At 38.9% G+C, this 13,895-nt stretch overlaps 1 protein-coding gene across 1 annotated transcript in view; it reads right to left on the minus strand.

Annotated features, from left to right (window-relative positions):
- CHRNB3 (cholinergic receptor nicotinic beta 3 subunit) overlaps positions 1-13,895 on the minus strand; it is a 448,118-nt gene that overhangs the window by 128,906 nt on the left and 305,317 nt on the right. Inside the window, exons 5-6 of the mRNA XM_086963701.1 lie at positions 9,534-10,243; positions 9,361-9,455 (exon numbers count right to left, since the gene is read on the minus strand). Of these exons, the coding sequence (XP_086819827.1) occupies positions 9,361-9,455; positions 9,534-10,243 (805 nt within the window). The remainder of the gene's footprint in view (positions 1-9,360; positions 9,456-9,533; positions 10,244-13,895) is intronic.

The following is a 13,895-nucleotide window of genomic DNA, read 5'->3' on the forward strand; positions in this document are numbered from 1 at the left end:
GGAGCGCTCCCCCCAAAAATTAAAAAAAAAAAATGGGTTAATTGTAGAGACAGGTAGCCCTATTTTGAAGTGGTTTGTAAAAAAATTAACTTTATAAAAATATGTATTGTGCTACATTGGGCTTAATATATGTTAGAGCCAAAATGTAGCCCAAATGTAGCCCAAAGTAGCCCAATGAAGCCCAAAGATGGCCACCAGAGATCAAAAATTGTAAATGTAGCCCAAAATTCAACTAGATGTAGCACAACTGTAGCCCAATGACAGAATGTACCAGAGTGTTAAAAAGAACAACTAGAGTGCTAACAGTCTTATTTATAAAGTGAAACTTATAGTAAGGAATTAGCATTTAAAAAACCTATGAAATTCACTGAAAAAAACCATAGGTTTCACACCAGTTATAGTTAGGAATTAGCATTTAAAAAACCTATTAAATTCACTGAAAAAAACATAGGTTTCACACCAGTTATAGTTAGCTGGAAATTTTACTGATATAAAACCATTGAAATTCCCACGTTATAGTTAGTCGGACTCACTATAACTTGCGCGTGCAATGCACTGCTGATGACATCACATATTACATCACTCATGACATGGTCAGTGACATCACTCATGACATCACTGATGACACCATCCTTGTGACACAGTGACAGACCTCCTTTCAGTGTAATGTAACCCATGAAACACATATTCAAAAATAGAAACTAATATTTTCAAAAAAGTGGATATACCCATACCAGTTACAACAACCAATTCAGTAATACCACCATCTAATACACATCCACTCATGTGTATGTATATGGGTTATTAGATATTTTTATTAGTATCAGTATGAGTGTCTATATGGTTTGGTGGGGGTATTACTTAGCACATAGATGCATGAGTGACTGACTCTTTGTTTGTATGTGTTTTGAAGACAACATATGTACAGGACTGTATGGGTGGATGAGTGTCTATATGTGTTTGTTAGTGAGTGAATGACTGTCTCACTAGTGTCTTTATCAGTAACTACATATGTTTTAATCTAGTATATATGAATATTGATGTATATAAGTGAGTATATGTGAGAGTAAGAGATTGTAAGAGTTCCTGTTTAAATAAGTATGTGTTTCTATAAGTGATTGTTTAAGAGAATAAATATGTGTAATTTTAAATAGAAGTAAGGTGGAAGTGTGTGTATAACTCTATATTCAAATAAATGGATGTCCAATAGTTTATTTGCACGTGTGAATATGTGTGTGAGTAACTTTTGGATGAATGTCGGTGTGTAACAGGATGTATAGGTGTATCACTTCATATGATGAGTGAGTATATGTATGAGTGACTATATAGAACTGTTGGTGAATGAGTGGATGTGTATATAGATAGTGGAATTACTGAATTGCTTGTTGTAACTGATATAGGTATCTCCATTTTATTAAAAATTTCAGTTTCTATTTTTGAATATGTGTCTCAAGGGTTACATTATAGTGAAAGGAGGTCTGTCACTATGTCACAAGGATGGTGTCATGAGTGATGTCACTGACCATGTCATGAGTGATGTAATATGTGATGTCATCAGCAGTGCATTGCACGCGCAAGTTATAGTGAGTCCGACTAACTATAACGTGGGAATTTCAATGGTTTTATATCAGTAAAATTTCCAGCTAACTATAACTGGTGTGAAACCTATGTTTTTTTCAGTGAATTTAATAGGTTTTTTAAATGCTAATTCCTAACTATAACTGGTGTGAAACCTATGGTTTTTTTCAGTGAATATATATATATATATATATATATATATATATATATATATATATTCTCAGAAAAAAAAGCATAGGTTTCACACCAGTTATAGTTAGGAATTAGCATTTAAAAAACCTATTAAATCCACTGAAAAAAACAGAGGTTTCACACCAGTTATAGTTAGCTGGAAATTTTACTGGCATAAAACCATTGAAATTCCCACGTTATAGTTAGTAGGACTCACTATAACTTGCGCGCCTGCAATGCAGTGCTGATGACGTCACATATTACATCACTCATGACATGGTCAGTGACATCACTCATGACATCACTGATGACACCATCCAGTGAATGTGTGTCTTTCTGAAATATCAATATGTTTTATATATGTATTTGTAAAGGTCGATGGACGAATAAATGTTTAAATAAGTGTGTAAATGGATGTTTATTTTTAATAAAATATTGATTGGTTAACTGGTTTATAAAGTGTATCTTAGTGAATACATATATTAGCGAGTCATTTTTAAATATTTTAAATATATGTATCAGTGTTTCACTTTGTGTATAAGTGGCTGCATGGGTTGGTGACGGACTCACTGTTTGTATGTGTTTTTAAGACAGCGTATGTGCAGGACTGTATGGGTGGATGAGTGTGAATATGTGTGTGTTAGTGAGTGAATGCCTGCCTCACTATGTCTTTATGAGTACCTACATATGTTTTAATCTAGTATATGTGAGTATTGATGTATATAAGTGAGTATACTTGAGAGTGAGAGATTGAAAGAGTTCCTGTTTAAATAAGTATGTGTTTCTATAAGTGATTGTTTAAGAGAATAAGTATGTGTAAGTTTCCATACAAGTAAGGTGGTAGTGTGTGTATAGTTGTATATGCAAATAAATGGATGTTCAATAGTTTATTTGAATGTGTGTGAGTAACTTTTGGATGACTGTAGGTGTGTAACAGGATGTATAGGTGTTTCACTACATATAATGAGTGAATATATGAATGAGTGACTATATAGAACTGTTGGTGAATGAGTGGATGTGTATATAGATGGTGGTATTACTGAATTGGTTGTTGTAACTGGTATGGGTATCTCAATTTTTTTGAAAATGTTAGTTTCTATTTTTGAATATGTGTTTCAAGGGTTACATTACACTGAAAGGAGGTCTGTCACTCTGTCACAAGGATGGTGTCATCAGTGATGTGATGAGTGATGTCACTGACCATGTCATGAGTGATGTAATATGTGATGTCATCAGCAGTGCATTGCAGACGCGCAGGTTATAGTGAGTCCTACTAACTATAACGTGGGAATTTCAATGGTTTTATGTCAGTAAAATTTCCAGCTAACTATAACTGGTGTGAATCCTATGGTTTTTTCAGTGAATTTCATAGGTTTTTTAAATGCTATTTCCTAATTATAACTGGTGTGAAACCTATGGTTTTTTCAGTGAATTTCAAAGGTTTTTTAATAGCAAATTTCTATAGCTATGTAATGTAATATTTTTTTAAATGAATCCTATATTGTATATTTATGTAATACTATTTTTTATATGTATATTGTTCTTTTTGTCTTGGTGCGCTCCCGGTGCGCGTACAGGTACGCTCACCGGTGCACGTACCTGGCGCTCCCCGGCGAATGTTTTTTTTTTTTTTTGGGCATATATGCCCCTCCTAAACTCCCCTCAGAAAACCTAGAGGGTCAGGGGGTGTCTACTGCGATCCTTTTTACCCATTCCCAACGTTGTTTGTCCTCCATCTTGTGTCTCAATTCAACTGAAACACAAAATGGCGGACTCCCGTAGCGCTCCCGGTACGCGTACCAGGGCGCGCACCGGTGAGCGCTCCCAAAAAAAATGTGGGAAACGAAATTACATAAAAACCACTGGACAGACTTTCACCAAATATAGAATAGACCCTACTACATACCAGTCCCTACCATTATCCCACATTTGATGGTATTCCATTGAGCCATTTGGGCTGTAGCCCTGTCTAAATATCCTGAGGTAAATTACATGACAAAAACACATATGAAAGTGTTGGAATTTACAACCAATTAAAATGTTACTCACATTTTGTACTTTTATGTGCTGACATTTGATTGGTTAAGTACATGAATATATATGAAAAATGAGAGGGAAACACAGCCATTTTGACTAATACTACCTGAGGTACATTTTGAAAGAATTTTGACAGAAAACTTCAACTACTTTGAAAAAGGTAAGTTGTTAATTTGAAAGGGGAACTATGTTGTGCACTTTAAGTTAATTTGGGAAAACGTTTTCTGATAGTTATATACTGTCCCTCTGTAATAGTTATAGATTGAGATAGGCTTCTCTGTTATAATTATGGATTGAGTTAGGCTTCTCTGGTATAATTATGAATTTACTTAGGCTTCATCACATGCACTTTTTAATAGTTCTACTTCCTGCCTGAAACCATACACTGCCCAAAAATGACTTCACTGGTAAAAACTCAGAAGTACCTGTTTAAACTTAAACCCAACAGTACCCTAACTCTACTAATATAGTTAATTTTTATGCAATTTTCAGAAAGAAAATGGAAGGAGAAAAACAATCAACTGTTATTTATTTCGAAATAAAGGTGGAAAATCCAGAAGAACAAAAAGATGAACTTAATTTCATAGATGAATCTTTGGACCAACAGTTAATAGAATGTTTGGAACAAATAGAATCATGTACTAATGATTATGAGGAAATTCCGGACAATATTATGTTAGAAGTTTCATTACATTTTGAAGAAGAATACATTTATATTTAATAATTAAAAGTTGTTTGAGACAATATTCATTTTTATATGTAATTCATGAAGTAGTACCAAAATGAGACTTATAGTATACTGTGCAACTTTTTTGTGTTACATAGTAAGTTTGCTCATAATTACTACCTTTCTCCCACTATATTATCTCCAATGTGTATTTTACATCTCTTTTTCATCATAAGGGAGCAGGATAGACTACCCATGATCCCCTAGAACTTCTCAGGGAGTGCTTAAAGGATCTGTTTCTGCTTTCCTGACAGACTATGCTATGGATTCCATATACCACAATACCTTCTATAACAACATGCAAGATATCTACAGAGGAGACGGTGTACATTAAATTTAAGTCTCTGCATTGGTACCTACATGTAGGTACTTAAATAAAAAATAAAAAAACAACAAAAATAATTTTTTTTTAAAACGGCTACTTTTTTTAAAACTGTCATTCTTTTTCCCCATGGTACGCTCCCCGGTCCGCTCCCCGGTGCGCGTACCGGGCACTCCCCCCACGAAAATTGAAAAAAAAAGTAAAAAATGTTTTGCCCGCGGGACCCTTTTATGGCCCCCACATCAAACCTAGGGGGTCAGGGGGGGCCTACTCTGCCCCCTTATGGTCAATTCCCCCTTTGTTTTTGCCACCTCTTGTGTCTTGATCCTACCGAGACACAAGATGGCGGCCGCTCCGGACTGTTTGGAATATTTACAGACACCTGAGAGCCAATCAGCTTTCCGCACGCAAGTCGCGTAGCACGCCCGGTACGCGCCCCGGTGCGCGTACCGGGGCGCTGCCATAGATATATATATTTTTTTGAACCTAAATTACTCAAAAACCACTGGAGCACATATCTTGAGACATAGCAAAGGCACATCGGGCTACCAGTCCCTACAATTTTCCCAAGTTTGGTGGAAATCCATTCAGCCGTTCGGGCTAAAAGTGAGTTCAGCCGCCCTATAGAAATTAACATGGGGAAAACACGTTTTGGGACCCCCCTTTTATCTCGGCCCCCACTTCACGAATCCTCCCCAAACTTTCAAGGAAGGACCGAAGCTCCGCGAGGCAAATTTGAGGAAATTTTCAGGCAGATTCGTCAACCGGCGCCAAAGTTATTCACAATAGAATTTTGAGATTTTGAATTGAAAAAAATCCTAACTATAACTACCTACTGGCGACCGCCAGTAGGTAATATATAATATATATATATATATATATATATATATATATATATATATATATATATATATATATATATATATATATATATATATATATATATATATATATATATATATATATATATATATATATATATATATATATATATATTCACTCACAAAACCATAGGTTTCACACATTCACACATGTTATAGTTAGGAATCAGCATTTAAAAAACCTTGCAAATTTACTGAAAAAAACAGAGGTCTCACACGTTATAGTTAGCTGGACATTTCACTCATACAAAATTATTGAAATTCCCCCGTTATAGTTAGTTCAGCTAACTATAACTCGCGCGCCCGCAATGCACTGCTGATGACATCACATATTACATCACTCATGACATGGTCAGTGACATTGTCGCGTTCTAATCTAGGACCCCGATCAATACTGTGACCTTATGCCCCTATACGGCTATAATCCCTTTGTACCCCTATATTGGCATAACCGATCAAATGCAATATTCAGAAACTCGTCTCTGGCCTCACACGATCAGAGCCACATTTCAGAATCACTTCCTCTGCAGCTTCCTCTGCAGCTCATTAGAGCAAATGACACAGCAGAAGCCACTATCTAAGATTCCTAGATTACACTCCGAGTTCTTCAACAAGATAAAAACTCAGCAACCTGGGAAAGCCCTGCTTGCTATGTTTTGATTAGGAATAGAACTCTAATGAGCACTAAGAGACGATCACTTCCTAGTGACATCTTTATTGATGTCTTATGTCCAAAAACGTACATCAAACCAGGCACCTTTCAGGTATAAATATTAACAACGTTGCCTTAAGCAAACGCTGCCTCGCTGATACTGATGCTATCGCTGCTTCAACAACCTCAGCGAAAGATGGTGTGGTGCACATAGGAGCAGAACAGCTGTCTCCTTCAGAGCCCAGCAGATGCAAGCTGCCCACGGACGCTGCCCCTCCTCTTCCTCGACACGCTGAGAGAGACGCTGTCTTTTCTCCTGCTGAGAAATCCAGCTCCGGCGTTTCCAGCCTACTCTTGCGAGTAACTGGGATATCGAGTCCTGGAAGGAGATACCAGACCTCCAATATTCTATTTCAGAGGTATGGTGTTGACTAAACCCTTAGAGAGAATTCTTGAAGCAAACCTTGGCAAAACCAACTTAACTAAAACTGCTACTTCCTTACTCCCTCCAAAGTATTAGGCTTGGGTCAGGTACACGGGGGTAGGCGTAGTTAGAAGCACCAGTTGAGTACGTTAGCTAAATGTATATATGAATGTATATATGTTTTATTCATTTTAAACCATTGTATGGCTAAGAAACCATATCAATGCTTTTACAGTATTATTTCGCAATACTCATTTTACTGTACGCACTTTTTATAATAACTAGTCTTGCAATTGTGGCAATTAATTTCTCTTGTATGAGAAGAAAGACTGTTCAATAAATAATACCCTTTTATTGAAAACGCTCGTCTCTCTATTCTCTGCACTTTGGTGAAAGTAATCTGCACAAAACTGACTGAGTAAAATAACTGTCTATTGTTTCACACGACTCTAGAGATTGACTCTTATTCTAAGGAGCAAAGTTGTCATGTTTATGCGGTTGTTGGAAAACTGAAACCCTTCTTGTCTGTACCAGGGAAGCTGATCACTTCCTATTCAGTCAAGAAAGTTTCCAGTGACCTCTGAGCTAGTTGGTAACAAACCCAATTAAGTTTAGCATAGTCAGTGGAGACCTGGAAGATCCGCACTTCTACGTCCATACTACTGTTTATGTTATTCCAATGCGCATGGCCTATTGGGAAAATAGGAACTACACTACAACATCACTCAAGACATCACTGATGACATCTCAAATGTCTCTGTCTACCTCAAGCTGCCTTCAGTTCTCTCTAATGCACCTCTTTTTCTACATTACCTTTTTCTACCTCACCCCTTGGAGTACTATACTCCTCTACCTCGCTCTACATTTCCTTCTCCCTATCTCTCTCTCTCTCTCTACCACATGCTAAAGCTTTACCGATTTCTCTACATACATCTTCCTCTTTCTACTTTCTTCAGGGTACTGCACCCTTCTCTATTAACTTTACTTCTCTAACTACCGACACCGATATTTCTACATAATTACTATCTCTACCCCTACTTCATTTACTTCACATCTCTCACTGTACATTTCTCTTTAATACTCTGTCCGTCTTTTTTAACCTGTCCCATTCCATTTTTCTTACCAAACAAGGCTACATGTGACTAGCTGTAGAAGTGCACACATATAAAGAGGAGAGGAGTAACAAGCAATGATAGGAGAAATTAGTTGAAGGTTATTAGACTTTAAACAATGGAATGGTGAAAATCCTCAGACCAGTGCTTTGATATTCACTATTTTAGCGAAAAGGGAGTACTGTAGATAGTTATATGTGTGACATGTTCGCCAACTGAAGCTACACTTTCTAGTGCCATGTGCAAATGTCTTATTTTAAAACAATGCATTTGTTCACTAAACATCTACCAAGTCACCTTTAGCACGTTTACCTACAATGGGAGTAACAAGATGGTTAGACTCTGAATTACACATAAAATGTTTTTGTTGCAAGTATAAATACCTAGAATCCAACTCAAAAAGGAATGACTTTCTCAGAGCTTTCTCAGAATTTATTTTGCTACTTTATGGCTGGCAGGCATCAGGCAGCTTCAACATTCAACTGTTTCTGTGTGTATCTGTTTCTAAATGTTTAACATATAATTCAATATTGTTTGACATAATGAAAGCTTGAAAGAGCCAAAGGAGTTAATAAGTATAAAGGGCATCATTACGATGTCAGCTGAAGTTGCCTCTGACCGACATTGCCGCGGTTTCTGACCCGACCGACCTCCAGTCGGCAGTCCCAATACCAAAATTATGATGAGACCGCATATGGTGTGGATGCAAGCTCCCATTTCTATATGGGAGTCTGTGCTTCTGTCAGAAACCGGCTGCAGCACAAGTTCCCGTAGAGAAATGGGAGTTTTTGTTAATACCTGCACCACATGACGGGTCCTGTCAGGTGCCCCCAAAATCGCTGCTTTCCGACAGACTTTTCATGTCGGAAAGCCAGACATGAAAATCCTGTCGGAAATCGAACACGTAATCCTGATGGTGGAAACACCATCCTTAAGGAATTAAGTGGCAGTTCCGACTGGAATCCAGCAGGAATGACCAGCTAGTTTGAATTCTAACTGCTGTAATCATAATACGGCCGTCAGAATTCAAACTGAGGATGTTGGGCGGAATCCTAATCGACATCCTAATAAGGGCCAAAGTTGTTCCAAACTAGGAGCCTCAAAATATATATCTTGCCCTGGCCCCCACAAATCCTTAAGATGTCACTGGCCCCTACTACTCTTAGCTAATTAAATTAATAATTGTTCTTCAGAGACCCGAAAGCTATGTCAATTAATATAAGGTGTATATATGTTGGACTAAAAAAAAATCACAAGTCGTTTCACTTCATATTCATGCTGAAATTCTGAAAACATGCCCACATGAAGGAGTGAAAGTGATGAATAAGTAACGGCGTCTGAAGCTCATAAAGAAATACAATACAGATTCAATAGTAACCATAAAACATTCAGGAAACAATACCGAAGTATACTGTGACCACTGAAAAATACGAATGGTAAGTCTGCTGTCACTTACCTGTCTGATAAAGTGCTCCTTTTTCACGTGCCCTGAGATGTACCTTATTGAATTTGCAGCTTTTTCCAAAAAGGAAATTAAGACTTTTTCTCCATCTCTCATTTTAACAAGTTTTTGTTTTCCTGATGACTGTGCTTTTATTGCTGGAATATTTTCTTCAGTGTCGGAGAAACAATAGCGATCCATGTGTCCTTTCATGCACAACAGTTTGGGCAGTTTTTGCAGGAATAGTGCTTTCACCCAGGGAGCCATCGGATGATATGTTGCTGATGATCGGTGGTGAACATTGATTACAAAAACTGTGACAATGATGGAGAGGGTGACGAAGATCATGATGAATAGCAGATATTCCCCTATCAGCGGGATCACCTTGGAAGAGGAAGGGATAATTTCTTCTATGACCAGAAGAAACACTGTGAGGGACACCAGGACTGAGGTGGACAATGAAAGCTTTTCCCCTTCGTCAGAAGGCAAGTAAAATACAAGCACGGTCAAAAATGACAATCCAAGGCAAGGGACTATCAGAAAAAGGGTGTAAAATAATGGAAGGCGCCTCAAGACAAAGGAATAGGTGATAAATGGATAGGAATAAATTCCATCATTTCTCTTCCCTTTCATCCCAGAAGCATTGATGATTTCCCATTCACCGTTGTCAAAAAAGTCTTTCCGGTCTACATTTTGGTCTATTAGAATGAGGTCCACCATGCTCCCATCATAGGTCCAGGACCCGAATTTCATAGAGCAGTTCTGCCGATCAAATGGGAAAAAGGTCACATCCATCGTACATGAGCTTTTATAACTTGCTGGTGGTGTCCATATGACTGTCCCGTTGTGCTTTATTACAGCTTTTGTCATCAGTGAGCCTTCAAAACGCCCATCAGCACTGAAAGGAAGGTGCAAGATCTTGAGAACACATCTTACAAAAATCATTCATGAATACATTAACATACATTTTCCTTGTACAGTATTTAATTGATATCCCACCCCACATTCAATTTTGCAAATGTGGATAAGTAAACAACTATATGAGAGGGTCACACGCTCTATTTATTTACACCTATATATAGCCAAAGGATAGGCCACAGTTGGTAATGAACACCTTTACACAAGCGCTGAGCAATTGAAAACTAGATTGATTGTAAGTGACAGCTTAAATGATTCCAAATTGACATGCTGGTGTCAGACATCTGACAAAAGACTAATGATTTTGTTGTAAAGATGACGCTTTAGGCAGGAAAAAGGTAAGAACAGTCTTTATTCTGTCACCCACTCTCCAAGACTGCCTGAGGGATGCCAACATTCCAAGGCAAGCTCTGGTGGGACATACCAACAGGGGGAGGGGGAAAAGGGGGAAAAAGAATGTACCACCTGAATGTGTAACAGGAAGGAAGATTACAACACATCTCCCTTCACTAATGCAAGGAAAGAACAGGTGATGTTAGGAAAGAGACGTTGTGGAACCAGCATACAACCTGGAGAACCTACAACCAATGATAGAGGAATAGGGAGGGGAGGAGAATAGGGCATCCACCACTGGCAAAATACAGTGAGGTCTAGAGCAACACAAGTTTAAACAGGATAGCAAAAGTTCATAGGTCGCCAAAGTAGAATTTCCATCTCAAAAATCTTCCCAACAAAATGACCTGAAATTACACTAGAAAACATATCCTATACATTCCACAGCATTGCAAACCCACCCAGCAAAAAGTGTAAAGGCAGATGCAAAATCTAATTATCAGTACTCAGACAAACTTGATCTTCCTTATTTCGGTCAAGCATCATTCCTAGCTCTTTTAAATGGTGCCAGCCTAATAGGTTTGACCCCTCATTTACAATATAAACCAAACCACTGGTGGACCTCCCTCTGAATTCTATATCCATCTCTACCATGCCCACCAGGTGTATGGGTTCCCCAGCATAATAAGTAGGCGATACATCAGGTTTTACCACATTAAGACTGGAAATATTAAACAGATCATCCATCTCATGTCGATTAATCATCGTAAATGAAGAACAAGAATCTGCATAAACGACCAAAGGTTTTTTGTTCAAGAAAATGGTACATTCTGGATACAGATGTTGCATAGTATCACTCTCAAAAGTCTTCACATCCACATTTTTCACTTGACATACGTACCGAGGAGAATGTTCCTCTCCGTTGCTAACAAGTTTTACCTGGTTGTTCTTCCCCTCTCTGCACACTCTTGCAAAGTGTTCCTTTCTGTTACATTTCATACATGTTGCATTGCGGGCCGTGCAATGAACATTGTTCGCCATGTAATTACTGCTGCCGCACCTAAAACACTTGAACCCTTCGGTAACACTCATAGGTTTTTCTGTCTTGACTTCTCTTGCTTTGACTTTCAAAATCTCACTGTCATTGTTGTCATCCTGATACCCTTTGGCATTAACTACACTACAGACCGGTTCTTTGGGTGGGTTCATTTCTAAAATGCACTTAGCTGTATGTTCAATAGACTGTGCCATACTGATAGCTTCTCTCAAGGACGGGTTTTTGGATAAGAGTTTCTCTCTAAAGCGGGGATTGTGGGTACACCTTACTAACTGATCCCTGATGAGGGAGTCGTTCAGTTCCCCAAACTCACAAAAGTGAGTTAGACCTCTGAGAGCCGCAATGTAATTGCTAACCGACTCTTGTTTACCCTGCAATCGATTAAAGAACTTGTGCCTTTCTAGGACGACGTTTACTTTGTCACCAAAGTGACTTTCCAAATTCATTAGAGTGATTTTGAAAACTTCCAAATCAACCTCATCATCTTCTAGCTCGGGATCAGGTAGGGTATTGTATATCTTTCTACCTTGGACCCCAAGGTTGTGCAACAGGACAAGTTATTTTCAAACAGCAGAGAACTTTCCCCCCCAAATTGAAATAAGGTAGGAATCGAACAGGTTAATCCAATTCTTCCAATGGATTTCAGGATCCCCAATTTCATTTAAAAAGGAGGGAGGTGGACTCATGGACGAAGCAGCCATGGCGGAAGGTGGGGAAAAATTCACTAAAATCAAGGACAGAGAGAAAAGTACAATGTACGTGCTAACTATATAAGTTTACTTGGAGGTACAGTGGCACCCAATGGCTAGAGGTACTACCACATTTAATACATCCAGCAGGTAAGGGGTGGAAGGAGTATAAGTACACTTAACTGAGGGGGGGCGCACTTAATATGAACACCATAAAGTACTCTATTGACGTACCAACAGTACAAACTGAATATATATGAAGTACTAAGTGTACATGTAAATACTATCTGAATAGGACATCACAGGTTGTACTGTATCACTGAGGGTATGAACCATGATGTACCAAAAGGTCAAAACGCCCCAACAATAAACAAAAATACAATCAGAGCATGGTATCATGAAAAACTAAGAGGAAAACACAGGAGACAGAAGGGATGTAGGAGTCTCTGTAAGGATACTACAAGTTGATTGACTTAAAGTAGAATGTTTACATGTCCTATATAGAATGGGTTTATACTCAGGCAATACCGCATATAGATGAAGATATAAATGGTGTGTGAATCACCGTGAGGAATGTAGTGACTCACTGGCAAGAACAGTTGCTCAAAAGTGGACAGAGTTGCTTGAATAAGTAAATACGTCCATAAAATGTTAGTAAGGTGTGCGTATCACCGTTGAGACACACACTAAAAAATAATGGTATAAAGAATCTCCTTGCAGCTCACTTTTCGTGGCCCCTAAAATGTTCCAACAATGAAAAGTATATGTTGCTTCAGGACGACGAGAAAGGAGAACAAAAAGTCTTACTTGGGTCCTTTGAGTGTAAATTGACACAAGAGATATGAAGACAGCTTCTCTGTCAAACCGAAGGAACTCCCTGAAGAGGCGGCCCTGAGGAGATGGAGCGCCGGTTGAGCCTCAGAGCAATGGATTACTTCTGGAGGTAGTAGACTCGAGAGGGCGGCAAAAGGGAGAACACACAGGCTGCCGCGCAGACTTGTATCTCACATAACGCGGAAATACCGGAACATGCGGCTGGGGCGTAAATATCCACGTCAGTCAGGATGTACAACCGGGGCATCGCCAGTGCGCCGGAAACCCTTCTGAGGAAACTAGAAACAACCTTACCTTCCCCACAGGCACAACAGTGGGGAAACGAGCATGGGCGGGCTACGTTGAACCTCCTGTGAGGAGAACCATAAAAGGAAACTGCCATCCCCACAGACACCTACCCCGTAACTGTAGGATGACAGGAGCCACGCAACTGCTGACAGGATTCAAGGCTATCAGAACCGGCAAGGAGGGGCAACCTGGCACTCACGAACAACAAGGACTTGGTACGTGGCAAAGGAGTATCCGATGACAGAATATCACTTCTCAAACTTGCACACGCGAACAAGAGGAATAATTCACTAGTAGCAGGGCAGCCGCTGACAAGGCATTTGCCTCACAGGAACCTCGGTAAGGGTCAATCACACAGCGTAAAATACAGGGTCCGGAACAGGCAGGGATCTAGCATCAGATGGCACGATCTGTGTTGAGAAACCACGGAT

The sequence above is a fragment of the Lissotriton vulgaris genome, chromosome 3_1, assembly GCF_964263255.1.
Source record: "Lissotriton vulgaris chromosome 3_1, aLisVul1.2, whole genome shotgun sequence".
Taxonomy (NCBI): domain Eukaryota; kingdom Metazoa; phylum Chordata; class Amphibia; order Caudata; family Salamandridae; genus Lissotriton; species Lissotriton vulgaris.